Source organism: Fundulus heteroclitus, unplaced genomic scaffold (assembly GCF_011125445.2).
Source record: "Fundulus heteroclitus isolate FHET01 unplaced genomic scaffold, MU-UCD_Fhet_4.1 scaffold_38, whole genome shotgun sequence".
NCBI classification, from domain to species: domain Eukaryota; kingdom Metazoa; phylum Chordata; class Actinopteri; order Cyprinodontiformes; family Fundulidae; genus Fundulus; species Fundulus heteroclitus.
In genome coordinates, this window is record NW_023396792.1 from 2,013,697 (window position 1) to 2,028,890 (window position 15,194).

Below are 15,194 nucleotides of genomic sequence, written 5' to 3' on the forward strand. Positions count from 1 at the left end.
TGAGTGAAGGGTTGAGAAAAACATATATAGTTACACCTCTAGTTTTCTTGCTGGAGAAGCAGCTGCCTCTCCAGTAAGTTAAATGAGCACCGAACAACAGCCGTGACTTTTAAATCTAACCTGTTGCCAGATCGACTTCTAGCTCGTCTTCCTCATCTGCTTCGTCATCCGTCTCCTCCTGTGCTTCGTCATCCTCTTCGTCTGACTCCAATTCATTAACCCAGTGGCCTGGAAGCAGACCGGCAGCATCGTAGGAGTTGCACAGTGGTCCCACGATATGTGTGATGAAGGACTCCTGAAGCTTGGCCAGCTGTGGCACAGAGCGGTCCATGAAGGGGCTGATGGGTAATCCCAACTTTGCTTCTTCATCTCCCTGCAGACAACAAAAAACCTCGGTGAAAAACAGCTCCAGTGAGACAACCGGTGACAAATTACTGGTGTACAGAGCTTATTCCCTGACTACAGGTTTCTCTTTTTAAGTTATAGCCCGAATAGGGATGGGCCTTTAATTTACTGTTTATTGGCATCAGGAAAGACTTTTTATTGCGATAAGAACTGTCAATTATCATGACAAACAAACTTTACTTGACATTTGGAAACCCCAAAAACAAACAGTATTACTGGGTAGCTATCTTTAATTTTTTTTCCTTCCCTGTTAGTTCCAAGAAACCTGATTAAAGGTTAGCTCAGTGCACCAAGAGAGTGAAATCCAACAAAGGGTCACAAACATGACAGATTTGACAAGGGCTTTTACCCTTGAGAGGGATTAAGAGATGTCACTGCGTCTACACTCCCCATTAAGTTTTTCTTATTTGAATCGTGCGCTTGCTCCTTTTCGTTGTAGTAATATTGACGTTTAGATAATGACGAATCAAAGGGTTGATTCAGCAAGAATGTCTGTAGTAATGTGATGGGGGTGGGGGTGCTGTCATGGATGAAAACAGTAAATATTACACCAAAAAATCAAACGTTCAAATGGTAAAGCAAAGTGCAAAGGTAAAAGCTATAGCCTTTCCTGTAACCTTTGCATGATTACATGGGACAGTATGAAGCCCAAATATATCCTGTTGGGGACTGTACATTCACTCTTATATTTCAGCTCTGGAATATAATCTAAAAGCCTAAAATTAGAGAGAAGAAGTGTTATAACACAACCAATGATTTTATTCACCATTCAATACAAAAAAAATCAGTGCTTTCTGATGGCTTGGACAGAATTGTAATGATAAAATATTTACAGTTCAACTGGGAGCTGTGGAGTCAACTAAACATATAAAATAAAAATAAAATAAACACACCTTAAAACTTTATTGTGCAAAGCACAAACTTATTTGGAAAAGGAAAATGTGACATGTTTCAATAGCTTTAAGCAACCGTGTCTTTATCTTGACAACACAGTTATCGAGTTTGACGGAGGCGTGCGTACAGATAAGCAAAACGTAATGTATGAAATCAATCTTGTAAGTCCATGAGCCAGTCCTTTCTGAGGGCTTTTTGGTCTTTTAACATGTAGTAGTGGTGTACACCTTTTTTATAAAACTGCCTGTTTGTAATTATATCAATTATATCATCAAAACAGGAACAAGCTGAGGAAATTATTTAATTTTAGATTGATTACTATTAATAATAGGAGTAGATCCCAATTTGTGGTCACTTAGCAAAACCTTCAACAAACTGCATTAAATATAGAATATAAAAAGATTAACCTCAAATCAAAGCCTTAAAGTATTCGTCCCCCCTTGACGTTTTAGCCATTTTATTACATTCCCACCTGTAAGTTAAATGCTATTTTATGTAATTTTATGTAATTGATCTGCACATAATAGCCTCGGTTGGTGAAGTGAAATGAGAGAAATTTATATAGAAAAACAACAAAAAAACTACGGCAAATTGCCATGTGCAAATGCTATGAAGAGCCTAAACCGCTCTGATGCAGCCAGTTACCTTCAAAAGTCAGATAGTTAAAGGCATACTATGCAACATTTTTCAGTTAATTAATGTGTTCCATACCATTTTGGATGATTAAATGAGTCATTTCAGGTCGAACAAAGGTTTTCTCGGCCGCCCTGGGGGTCTGTGGGGGAAATACCGCACTTGCAATTGCAGAAGCTCTCGGCCCGCACACACAGAAGTCTCGCTTTACGGCGAGAACTCCATGTGTTTTTGCCCTGCCATTCACTATATGCACGCGCGAAAGCAACAACAAAGAACCGCGTGTTAACGTCAAATAAACATGCAAGCATATCGAGTTTTATTATTATTATTATTATTATTTTTATTTTATTTTTTTTTATGTTGGTGAGACGCTACCGCGGCGGCTGCTTCTTGGCGAGGCGGTGGCGGTAGCGTCTCACCAACATAAAAAAAAAAAAAAATTATAATAATAATAATAAAACTGGCAAGGCGGCGGCCGCCTCGGGAAGCGCTGCGGGATAGCGCTGCGGGAAGCTTGATGTTCATACCTTCACTGTGTTAGTCATTGTTTGTACTGCCGTTTTTTCCACTTTTCGTTGCGTTCGCCTGTCTGCTAAGCTCAAAACAACCGCGTCTGGCTTGACGGAGAAACCAGAACAGCTGAGCATCTTTATGACAGTGCACTTTTACTTTCGCCCTCTGGGGGGAGCCTCGCTGGAAAATCAACCCCGGTTGCATAGTATACCTTTAATAAAATGAAGTCCACCTGTGAGCAATTCAAGTGTCACATGTTCTGTCAGTATAAACACACCTTTTCAGAAATGATCCAAAATTCACAGGAGGGCTTTAATCAGAGGCAGCACCGAAACCAAAAGTAACCTTGAAGGAGTTTCACACCTCCACAGCAGATGCTGGTTTGTTGTTTCGTTGCTTCACTATTCATTATTCCACTAAACCGTCAGCTGCAGACCGTTTTCCTGCCCTGATCTGTACCGCTGCAGGGCGGAGTGTGGCGTGGGGCAGCATTGTGCAGCTCGAAGGTGGAGCTAAGACCAACAGAACACGGACACTGGGCTGTCCGTGTCCGTCAAGCTAATAATGGCCAGCATTAGCTTATCTTGTCGGGGGGTTTTGGACTACCCTGTCACAGATACAAGAGCTCTACTGACAGCAACATTCACACAGTTGGGTCTGAATCTGGTGCAAATAACCTTAAAGCCTGCTTTGTATCAATGGTTCAGGCCGCTGGTGGCTGTGTAATGGTGCAGCTGATATGTTCTAGCTACACGTTGGGCCCTTTACTACCAATTAAGGTTTTCTGAACAGCCTCTGTATTGTTGCTGACCACTGTGTACCTGATGGCAACTTTGACCCAAAACATCTCAAACCATATACTTGAAGATCCAGATGAGTAAACCGGTCTCCAACGGCGTCTACAGCCACATCTTTTTAATCCAAAATGCCACCTTTGGGATGTGGTGGAACAAGAGGTTTCAGTACTGGATGTAAAGACAACAAAACAGTCTGATGCCATCGTGTCTATATGGACCAAAATCTGAGAGGAATGTTCCAGACCGCATGTTGAATCTGTATGCCACAAATAATCAAAGCGGTTCTGAAGGCAAAAGGGGATCAAGCACGACACCTGCAAGGTGACCCAAATAAAGTGGCCAGTGAGTGCGCGCTGCTGTATTAGTGTAGAGACTGTACCTGCTCATAAAACTCATTAACGATGCCTTCTGTCCACTTGAGGTGCAGGTCTCGGACTTTGGCCGGCCCATTGATGTCCGCCAGCTTGATGCAAACTTGGCACACCAGAAGTCTGTCGTTCTCGTTGGTCCAATCAATTCCCGGACTGTTCACATCGTTTACCTTTTGACAAACAAATGCCTTATTACTACAACATAGGTTTCCAGAAATGATAGGATCAGTGACGACGTGCTTTTATGACCGGTCTGATGGCTTACCTTGGAATTGAACTCTGCCAGGAAGTCAAAGTGCTTCTTTAGGTCCGTGGCCAGAATCGCCTCGATGACGAGGAAGCGAAAACGCTTGAATTCGACGTGATCTAGGTGCGTCAGGAAGTTGTACTCGGGCTGCGACAGGTAGAGGCTCCAGGCGGACGCAGCATGGTGGTTCTCTAGGACTGAGCGGTCATTGTACAGCACCGCCTGCAATTGACAGGGGGGAAAAAAAACACAAACAGGTAAAGAACTGCCGAGTCAGCTGACTCCTAGCGTTTTGTGAAGAGGTTCTCACTAATGCTTATTTTTTTTAGATAACGTATCTGCAAAGACGGTGATTTGTGGAGGATTTAAAAATAGCACAAACAATCCATAAAGGAGATAAAAGACCAAAAAGATAATAGGTTATGAAAAACCCATCACAGGCAGGCCTTCAGTGTAATGAGCCGGTTAAAGGCCCACACATGACACACGTAACAGTTCGTTGACGCAGACGGTGGTCGACCCCACTGTCAGCAATCCACCGGTTCAAGGTCCGTCTCCTTTCTTTTGATCCACTTTTCTCTGACTAAGCCGAGACGGTGAGAGTGCTATAACTGAACAAGTGGAGAAAACACGACAGCAAAACTGGGCCAAGTGGTAAATTTTTCCTGCTCCCATATGAATCACAGAGCACAATGGGGGAGCGTGACGAAATGAACTCACCATGTGAGGAGTAGCTAATCTTGTACATGACCTACATTTAAAATACATTTGTCTGATGACATTAAAAGAAACTAATGTCAAATAGTAGTTAAGCAGAAAGCTGAATCTGTATTACGACGCATTAACAGAGCAGGGATGTGAGGAAAAGCCCTCAAGTTAAAGATTTAGCTGTAACACACGGATAAATACGCCTGAGCAGAAAACCGGAAGCTGCCGAAGAAACGTCGCTTTCTTTTGCAAACATTTGCATAAAATACATGATCACATTACATGTAAAAGTACACTGAGAAAAATAAACTATTTATTAGATGTTTTGGTGCAAAAGTTGTACAAAATGCCAGTGCTGTAATCAATAAATTAGTTATGCATTTCTAAGAGGCTTGCTTGTCAGATTAAAAGTACTTTTTGAAGACAAAAAAACTCTTTAAGACGTTATGAAACATACTTTTCATTAAGTCTCCATTTCTGCATGAACAATTTTGCTTTTTTATTGGTCAGATGTAATATTCTAATCTTAAATTCTGTGTTTTTATTTGCTGGAGGTGGGGAAAAAAACAATTAACAGAAATAAAGGCTTTAAAACATCGTCAGTCTGTGTTATATAATGTGTTTGCCTACAGTCGTTCCAAAACTTTTCTTGGCGGGACCGTGATTTAAAATAAAGTTCTCACTCCCCCCTCCTACCAATCTTTTGAACAAAGAGAAACCAACTGCAGTAAACTATATAACTATAAAATAAACTGCAGTCTTCTTTAAATCACAACATTACCACTTTTAAAGTGTAATTATTTTAAGTTTAACAATTGCATTTATTATTTACTGTGTAATTGAATTCAACATTGCCATCAATGTATAGTTTTGAAATAACCTCTCAAAATTGGTCATATTTCCAGTCCATTTCTACCATGCATTTATGATGGTTGTGTGAAAGGAGCTCAACAAATAGTCTTTGCTTACCTACAAACTTCAACGTGTCTAACTAAGATTTCATGTAATAGACCAACAGAAGTTGGTGCATAACTGTGAAATTGAATAGAAAGCATACAGGGTTTTTATTTTTATTTTTTTTTCACATAAAAACCTGATAAGTGTAGCATTCATGTGTACTTAGCCTCAATAAGCGCATTCGTGGCTGAGCCACCTTTCACTGCAATTATATGTTTAAGTCTTTTGAGGTATGTCTCTACCAGCTTTGATCCCCTAGTGATAGATTTTTTTTTTTTTTTGCCAATTCATCTTTGCAAAAAAGCTCAACTTTAGTCAGCTTGGATGGAGAGCATTTATAAAAGGCAGCTTGTGAATATGTTCCATTTAGTGTTTTAGTGCACACCGTTCTGAAAACATTGTCATGTACCCGTTTGGCTGAGAGCAGTTACTTTACAGTTCAGTGGTATTTTGAGTTTATCTATCAAAGTTTGTGGTCACATGACAACATATGAGAGGAGGTCTTAATAAAAAAAAAAACACAACCAATAATGTCCTATATACAGATAAGTCTATTTAAAAAGTAATGTCACAGCATTGCTTCGGCACCCTTTTGTAACTGCATTGGCACATTTAGTATGTTTTAGAAGCTAACCGCTCCTCCGTGGAACTGTAGACGCAGGTTCCTTTGTTTCTTCTTACGGGGTCCACTCCATTTGCAGGTGCTTCTCCAGATTCAAAGAAGTGCTTACTGCAGTTGAAAGAGATTTTTTCAACACCCTGGCCAATTTACATTTTAGCGTGAAGTTCTTGTTCTGGTTCTCTCACAAATTTCTAATAATTGGACTCCTTTCACACCTGCTAGCCGAGCTACACAGGGACGCTAACATAACTGTAGGATCTGTACGCAAGGAGGGTGAGAGACAAAGACACTAGGGAAATAAAAAAGACACTTTTCTGCTTATTTTATGATATAAATAAAAGTGAACATTCTGTGCAATCTTGGCAGGTGTAAAAACCTGCACACTTCACAGACCATTTATTCAAATCAGGGACTAATTGATGAAACCCATCCACTGATGTCCGTTAAGAGCGGTGCAGAGAGCCAGACATGTGATTATCTCGCTCACAGGGCTTGTCTCGAGCCCAGACGCCAAAGTTGATATTTGCTTTAGGATTGATGGTTTTCAGAAAAGAAAAATCCTTTTAAAGGTCAGGTTGAAAGCTTAGCAAACAATGACCCTCTGTGCTGTGTGGATGGCAGACAGAGATAATGGATGAGGTTGCATTATTTGCTTTATGGAGGACTGAAACATTGCGAACCTGTTGTTGCAAGTCAGGTGATTAGGGTTAAATAAAAAGGGGGGTATAAATTTATCCAAAGAAAAAAAAAGCTTACAGGTTTCAGGACTACATCTGCGTTTATTAACACTGCTGTTAAAGCGGTGTAAAAAGCCTATAAATATATATTTTTTTGAAAAATCTAACATTTAATTTGAATACAATAATTTTCTCTTAATTAATCAGGTTTAATTAATCGGCTAGTTTAACTCGCCATCACATTTCCCTCATTTTTCAGTGTGCTCTTGCAATAAAAGATGAATTTATTTGAAGGATATTTACACATTGTACCAAGGGAGCCAGATAAACATGACACTACGTTACTTGGGTCAACAATTGCTGGAGAATGCTGGCAGATGTCATCCATATCATTTAAGGTAAAAAAAAAATGCAATTTTTATAATTATTGGAGAAATGTATAACTTATTTATAGGATACTTTACATTTAACAGACCGAAAAAGCTTGCAGGTTACCTGAGGTGCATTAGTGGCTATTAGAAAGGCGTTTGTACGACCAGGATGGTCATAGTCGTGCATTGCAGCTGCTACATAAAGGGCCATGAGCTCCAGGGCAGGTATGTTCCAGGCCAGGCAGCCGTAGCTGTCATCTGAAATTGAAGAGCTCTTGGAGGTGGCGTAGGATATCCTGCCTGGGGAGATTCCACTATCTGAATCTGGAAAATACAAACAGTTTGACATCTACACATTGAGGACAGCATAAAAGACACACAAAAAAAGCTCCTCGGTAACTAAAATATCATCATTAAAGACAAGAAACATTTTATATTGCATACTGGGTGGGACATGACAGAAACCTGACGTCAAAAGATCCGTCCAAGAAATACTGCTTGTTTAAACATGATCCGTGTAACCGTGCTGAGGATAACTGCGCAGCTTTGTGCCTCGTTTAAATTTTTTCTGATGACTCGGTGGTATTTACCCGTGTCACTTCCCGTCACGTGCTCACTGTGAATCTGCTGAAACCCAGGGATTGGCCGGGTAGTCAGGTACCAAACAGCGTGGAGCACATCTGTAGCGTGGACCCGGTTATGGTCTGATTTAAAACAAGAGTACAAATTCAATGTAAATTAACCCTGCAGAACATAAAACAGGCTAGGGATGCTCAATATGTCAGCGTTAAACTCTGTACCGGTCGATGTAAGTCAGTTATCAATATATCGTATCGGTCTGATAAGTAAAACTGGGCCGATATTGATAACTGATGTTTGTTTTCATCTTGTTGCTGTTTGGGATTGTGACGCAATGCAGGATCGTGGGGCGTTGAAAGTGTCAGAAAACATATCTAATATTGGCAAATATTGGTTATCGGCCATAACAGCAAATAGGACATCGATTTCTGCCCAGATTTTCATATTGGAGCATCCCTACATAAAATACAACTAAAACCTGTATTTTAACTCAGCCACAAGTACACAAATGACGTCAGTTTGACAAAAAAAACAAAATATAATTATGCATTTAAATGTTTTAAAATAAGCAAAGTTTGACACTTACAGGGAATGTCTCTGTAGCCACTTTCCAGAGCACAGAAGTAGGACATGAACTCCTTCACGGGGATCTTGAAGATCTCGAAAAGACACATGTCCTGGAAAAGCGTGTAAGTCACCTGGGAAGACATGAGCCGGCTCTTTAGAGGCTTTATGAAACAGGAAGCTGCATTACTGCATTTAGCTGCAATATCACTTAATTTCTTCTTTTGTGTTACCAACATCATAAATCCCTCTTTTTCACAGAACCACTGATAAGGTGAAAACTGTGTAATTACTAACTTTTAATCTAACTTCATTAATAAATGCACGTATTACAGGAAATGTTTGGTTTATGGCTTTGGTACTGACGTAGCTGAGGATCCTCCCGGTTTTCCCTCCTGTTCTGTCCACCAGGTCAAAGATCTGGAAGTTCCAGGTGTCCATCTTCTCCATGAGACCCTCGTGGTCGTCCAGCATGGGATCAAGGCTGAATTCCTGTTCACCCTGAAGACAACCATAAAATAAAGACATCCAAAAGAATAATATGAAGAAAGAACGACAGTAACAGGAAGAAGAAAGAAACAAAAAAAAGCAACGTCTAAGCTGTAAGTAGATACAAGTTAGTCGACTTGTCTCAAAGACATACATTTGGCCGGTGGAGCGCACGATAAAAGTACCAACTCCTTTAACCTTTATACGCAGGTTAGCCATGCAGAGTAGAAGCAATCTGCTCAAGCTCACCTCTGCTTTCTGCGTCTGCAGCTCTACGGCCGAGCTCTTCTCCTTCTCCTCCTCTACCACTCCCTGGTCTCCTTCAGTGTCTGCCTTCCCATCTCCAGACATGTCCGGCTCTTCCCTGATAAAATCCTCCCCTGCGTACTCTAGCCCTTCGACTACTGTGAACACAAATAAAACACAAAGAAATGGTACGCAAGATTTCCTTACAACGTGAGCTTAGAAGTAAAAAATTTAAAAAAGAAAAAAGAAGTGCCGTTACTGGTTATTATACTTTACCTTTAAGTTGTATCTAAAATGAACTGAATACATTTACACATTTTCAGGCTCCTTCAAGTCTTTGCCTGACAGAGCAGCAATTGCAGTACTCGCTGAGTCCAGCAGAGAGCAGCATTAATCTCTTGGCCTACTTAACGAAAGGTCTCTCCTTCACTAACGCTGGATCACCAAAATGAGATTGTCGGCCATAACTGGATTCCACTGGATTGAGTGTGCAGAAGGCATGAGAGTCTGTACCTGAGCGCCTGCGCTGAGCCTCGCTGGTGAACAGCTGATGAGAGTCCCCCGACTCACCGCTGGAGATTCCCTTGAGCATCTGACGACCGCAGCTTCGACGGACAACCACAGATCGCATTAAAGCATGTACTTCAAACTTATCGATACAAGGAGACGCGCGAGTCTCACCTGGTGCACAGAGAGAATGTAGAGCTACGAAAGGCCTGCTGGAAATCAGTGCCGCTGACTGTGTGGACCAGGGGCTTGTGGAGGTTCATGTTGACGCTCGGCTTGGTCAGGAAGTCCGCCGTGTCTGGGAACTCCACGGGCAACCGAGGGGTGAGGGACGATGAGGAACCTGTACTTGGTGTGGGAGGGCTATGGCTCGGTGAGGTGACCGGGCTGAGGCTGGGAGACGTGCCTACAGAGGATGAACGGAGAGCGGGGACTGATAAAGTGGCCGGCACTGAGTCAGAGTTTTAACAGTTTTGTAAAGAGAGAAAAAAAAAATAAGATGTGAGTTTGGGAAGTCAAGTCTCACCTGTTCTTCTGGGCCCAACATGGTATGTTAGGGTGACAGAGGAAGACCTCTGTTTGGGAATGGTGAGCAGGTTTGCATTGGGGCCGTTACTCAGACCTGAGCTGCTGCCAAAAAAATAAAATGAAAAGAAAAAAGAAAAACTCATTTATTTATTTATTTATTTAGCTCATCAAGAAAACAAAGCTTCTCGATCCTTCAACAAGTTAGGAGAATCACATAATTTTAACCCCACCATAAGGATTTTAACCAGAGCTCTCCTGCCATCTAGTGGGGACATACTGTAGCAACCTCATCGCCAGCTTGGCGGGGTCAAGTCTGACAAAGCGAGCTTCCTTTTTGAATTTTGTTCCTCTCAGTCTCCGTCTTTGGCTCACACAACACGTTTTAGGCCATAACAAAGGAGCCTGAAGGTGAAAGTCACTTTTATTGGTTAAAACGTTAGAACTACGTCCTCCCCTATTAAGAGTGATTAAATATTATGTATGCCACAACTCAAGTTAGTTATGTTTTAATTCTTCCAAACCAAATCGCCAAACAAGTGAACTCAGAAAGGATAATGATTAAAGTTTAAGTACTAGTTTATTTATTTAAAACAAGAAAAACTTATTTTCCCCCATTCAGTCATGAGCAGCAGTCTATTTAAACCCTCCAGGGCTCTCTGGTAAGTGAAGGATTCCTGGTTCCATCAATTATAGGAAATGACAAAAAAAAAAAAAAGCCCCAGACCATCACACTGCCACCACCATGATTCACTGTTGGTGTGATGGGCTGTTTTTTCTGCAATGCTTTTAGTTTTACCCCAGTTATAATGGGATGCATGTAATTTGAACAGTTCCATGTTTCTTCAGTCCACAAAATATTTTCACCAACGTTTTGAGGGTAATTACAATATATTTTGGGGGAAATGAGAGAGGCTTTTGTGTTTTTCTATTTTTAGTCAGCAGTTGTTTCCTCTATCTATCTATCTATCTATCTATCTATCTATCTATCTATCTATCTATCTATCTATCTATCTATCTATCTATCTATCTATCTATCTATCTATCTATCTATCTATCTATCTATCTATCTATCTATCTATCTATCTATCTATCTATCTATCTATCTATCTATCTATCTATCTATCTATCTATCTATCTATCATTACTGAAATTATTATAAATTAAATGACTGGAAACAGCCATATGTATCTGCTTTGGTTGTCTGGTCTCTTTGTGAGAATCTCAAATAATCTGTTTTCAGACTCTGGAAAATTAAGTTTCTGCAAGAGAACTTCTCTGAGTTGGGCTTGTTTAATTTGTTTTGGATATCTGAGCTTAGCTGTTTCAAACTGAGATTTAAGATTGACACAGGAAGTGCTTTACTGATGTGGTTAAACGTGATGTTAAAGAAATAGAAACACTAGTTATTACAGTTTTAATTATGCTTTCACAAACTCCCAAATAAAGCACAATCTGTCGTTACAATGTGTCCAACATCAGACCGTTAGGTGTTAGTATCTACTGGGATGAAACTCCTTCCTACAGGCTGAATATACAGCATAAAGGGGATGCAAAGTTTGATTTCCTGACACTTTGGATCTAATAATGTTTGTTTTTATGCAGCTGTAAGCCCAACAGACACACATCAAAAATGAAGTTTGGCTATAAAGGTTATAATGTTCTGTGTTTGTTGACACCGAGCACTAATAAATGAAATAAGAGGGAAATTAAATAGCCATTATTAAAAACAGACAATCTGATAATAATATTTTGTGCAATATACTTTTTTGCGTCCTTACCGTCTGTCTCTGAGCTTACAGAACAACCAACCATGTCCGTATCCTCTGAGCAGTGGGAAATGTACTTTTATGAATGATTGAATGAGCATCGTTTACTATAACTAAAGTCATTTTTTTTTTCAGACTGCATTAAACCGAATTATGTTTAGATAGTAATTAAGTTAATCGGACTGTAGTGACTGCTTTCTCTCTGCAGAGCCTTTACACGACTCTGGTTGTGAACTGGCTCCATGAGAAACAACTGAATTAAATTGATTTAAAACCATTCAGGGGAAATGTTTCAGGCATTTTTCGCCAACATGTTTTAGATGGGTATTCATCCTCTTCCAGATCTTTTGAGATCTAAAACAAGGAAAAATAAAAAAAAAAGTAGTATGGCAAAACCTGTGTGCAAATCAGTACCCCTAGCTTTTTACATAAAGAGCTAGAATCCATAAACCATAACTCAAAGCCAAAGAATATACCTGCACTCGTGATTTTATTGTACTTTCTTTAAAATAATAAAATGTGTCCTAGAACTTTAGTTTAACTAGAACCCATCTGGGAGTTTTTAGGATTAACCTAAAACGAGTGAACCTGGACTTCAAACCTCCTCTTGAGGAGGATGTAACTGGAGTCCATCTACATTATGCAAGCCGGCTATAAATCTGCGGCGGTACCTGGTCAAACTGAGGTCACAGTGGGGTCTCTTCCCGTTGCTACGCTCCCAGCGTGAAGAGGCGGAGTCGAGCGGAGGGAGCGCAGACGGTGTGGAGGAGGTGGAACTCCGTCTGGGCTGAGGGGTGGGGAGGCTGTTTCTGCTGCTCAAACCCTGGCAGGCAGAGGAAGGTTGCATGATAGATAAACAACTACTGATGGAGCCACACTAACAAGGTCACAACAGAAGGCTGTAGACGTGCGGGAACCTCCTACTGAGCACAATGCAGCATCGCAAGGCGCCCAGCAAGACGAGGCCCTTCTCCAAAACATTCGTTGTGACCAATCAAACACATGATTGTGTTGTGGTTGTACTTTGTTCAGCTATTCCCTCGATATCATTAGAAACTATCCTAGATCGTAATAAAATGAATCAATAAATTATCAATATGGACAGCTTAACCAGATAGGAGGTGCGTTTACAGCTCTGCCGAAAAACCTTTGCTCACCTTTATGCTTTTCCTGTCGCTCCTCTCTGCAGAGTCCTCCGCCTCCACAGAGTAGAAACCCGGGAAGGGCGTGAAGGGGTTGACTCTGGGCCGACACGAGCCTGAAAAGGTCCCCATCAGACTGGAGACGCTGCGCAGAGTGGCGGCCGTGTTTGGCGACAGCGACGAGTCCATCAGCAGCTCTGACACCAGGTTCCGGGCCTCGTTGATGACGGAGAGATCCACTCCATTGCCGCTGACGGCTCCCTGCCGCGCGAGCCCAAACAAAACCGCCGGTTAGGGAGCAGAGGCACTGCCGTGGGGCATCTTTAGTGATGAGCATTACTTGTTGCTATCCGTTTCCAAAATGCTTTGGGAAGGCCCCAGGCAGGAGATGGTGACAATTTAGGGTCTCAACATTTCATTTTTGAAAGGGAAAACAACTATAAAACACACCAATGCTTTTCTCTGAAAATACATTTCTAGTGGGGCTCTTAACCTGAAATCCACACCAGATGTCGCCAACAACTCGAGCAATGCACACATTCAGAGAATGAAAAATTAATTGGTCCACAAAATAAGGGAATTTACACAGGGGAGCAAAAAAAAAAAACAAGAAAGTCACTGAAATGTCAGTATTTAAAAGACATTCCTGCTCCCTAGCAGTGGCAATTAGTTTCAGCTAGTTTAGCTCCAATTGAAGGATGATTAAAAGAAACAGCAAGGAGCAAAACGTACCCATTTGGAGCGGACGTATTGCTAAACCTCTGAATGCTGCAGTGAACCATTATTTGACCATAAACCAGCCATGACCAAGCGCTCCTTGTTACATTTCCGACAGAGATGTCACAAAATAATCTGGAGAGTCGTCTAAACGAGAAGAACTCGAAAGGAGCTTCTCAAAAACCTAGAATTAGCAGGTACAGTTTTGCCTAATAACAACAAGCAATGAACTCAACCACAAACTCACTGTGCAAGACTCCACAGGTGAAGAAAAAAAGTCATGTTCACCCTGTTAGAAGTTTGCTACTGAACATTTGGATAAGCCAATGAAATGCTAGGAAAATATAGACAGGCCAGAGGAGATGAACTGTTACCTCTTTGATAACTATTAACCATGCCGTCACGTTTGACGGAGGAATCACTCCATACATCTCACCAAAAACATGATTCCAGCCGTGAAGTGTGCACACAGAAACATCGTGGTGTGGGGCTGTGTTCCAGCACATAGTACTGGCAGACCTCATGTAACTGGAAGGATGAATTGAGAAATGTCCTGAGACATTCCTGAGGAGAACCTGAAGATAAAACAACTGTGTGTGTTTTCAGCAAAATATGAAGCCGAGAAAACTGGACATGTCTCATAGGAAGAAAACACATAGCTCCCAGAACGGCCCAGTTAATCAGACGACTTGAATCCAAATTAAAATCTATGGAAAGAACTACAGACCAGCTTGCAAAGAAAAGCCCCCTGACCCTTCAGGATTTGAAGACCGTTTTGTGTGGAAAATGAATCCAAATCACACCTGAGCAGTACATGCAACACATCATTCAACACAGGAAAAGTTGGGAAGTATTTATTGCATTTCAGTTTAATATATATTCCCTGCGCCGTTCAAAAGTTTTGCACATCAGTTCTGGACTAATCTGTGCTGCTTTCTTTTCGTGTGTGGATAACCTGGGCTGTTAGCGACGTCTGGTGGGAATTTTATGACAACCATGTAAATAAATTACTGAGAAAAACATAGAAGGGGTTCAACATTATCATCCTCGCTGTATTTATCATTGCCAACTTCCTCTCCAAGTTCATTCCCCTCATCCTTTCTCTTCCTGGAGGCTCTAACAAAACAAGACAGTAACCATAAAACACGACGTTTCGGGAGGAAAACAAAACAACATCTAAATTCCGGTTAGAAAGTCGGGAGCTTTGCTTGAATCAAAATTGAAATCTCATAAACTGTAAGCGCAATCCATTCCCAAAGTAATCCTCGCTTTATTTTTAGGGCAGCTTTCCTAACACAAAATGTTTCTTCTGGACCAACTTTGTCAGGAACAAGAACAAACAATGACTTTTGGCCTCTGGCAGCTGAATTCTTTGACAGATTACACAAATAGTTTAAACAGCACACATAAATGTCTGCGTGAGATAAAGGAAAGTGGCATGACGATGATTCAAGGGCA

The 15,194-nt window shown here is 41.1% G+C and overlaps 1 protein-coding gene across 2 annotated transcripts in view; it reads right to left on the reverse strand.

The window, feature by feature from the left end:
- pde3b (phosphodiesterase 3B) overlaps nucleotides 1-15,194 on the reverse strand; it is a 52,442-nt gene that overhangs the window by 2,098 nt on the left and 35,150 nt on the right. The window contains exons 3-15 of one of the 2 annotated variants that reach the window (XM_036130791.1): nucleotides 13,035-13,280; nucleotides 12,549-12,700; nucleotides 10,110-10,210; nucleotides 9,758-9,989; nucleotides 9,590-9,681; nucleotides 9,080-9,234; nucleotides 8,708-8,842; nucleotides 8,364-8,475; nucleotides 7,789-7,902; nucleotides 7,323-7,522; nucleotides 3,882-4,085; nucleotides 3,625-3,786; nucleotides 121-373 (exon numbers count right to left, since the gene is read on the reverse strand). In XM_036130791.1, the coding sequence (XP_035986684.1) occupies nucleotides 121-373; nucleotides 3,625-3,786; nucleotides 3,882-4,085; nucleotides 7,323-7,522; nucleotides 7,789-7,902; nucleotides 8,364-8,475; nucleotides 8,708-8,842; nucleotides 9,080-9,234; nucleotides 9,590-9,681; nucleotides 9,758-9,989; nucleotides 10,110-10,210; nucleotides 12,549-12,700; nucleotides 13,035-13,280 (2,158 nt within the window). Of the gene's footprint in view, nucleotides 1-120; nucleotides 374-3,624; nucleotides 3,787-3,881; nucleotides 4,086-7,322; nucleotides 7,523-7,788; nucleotides 7,903-8,363; nucleotides 8,476-8,707; nucleotides 8,843-9,079; nucleotides 9,235-9,589; nucleotides 9,682-9,757; nucleotides 9,990-10,109; nucleotides 10,214-12,548; nucleotides 12,701-13,034; nucleotides 13,281-15,194 lie in introns of both variants that reach the window. The other variant, XM_012850680.3, reaches the window with a different exon arrangement.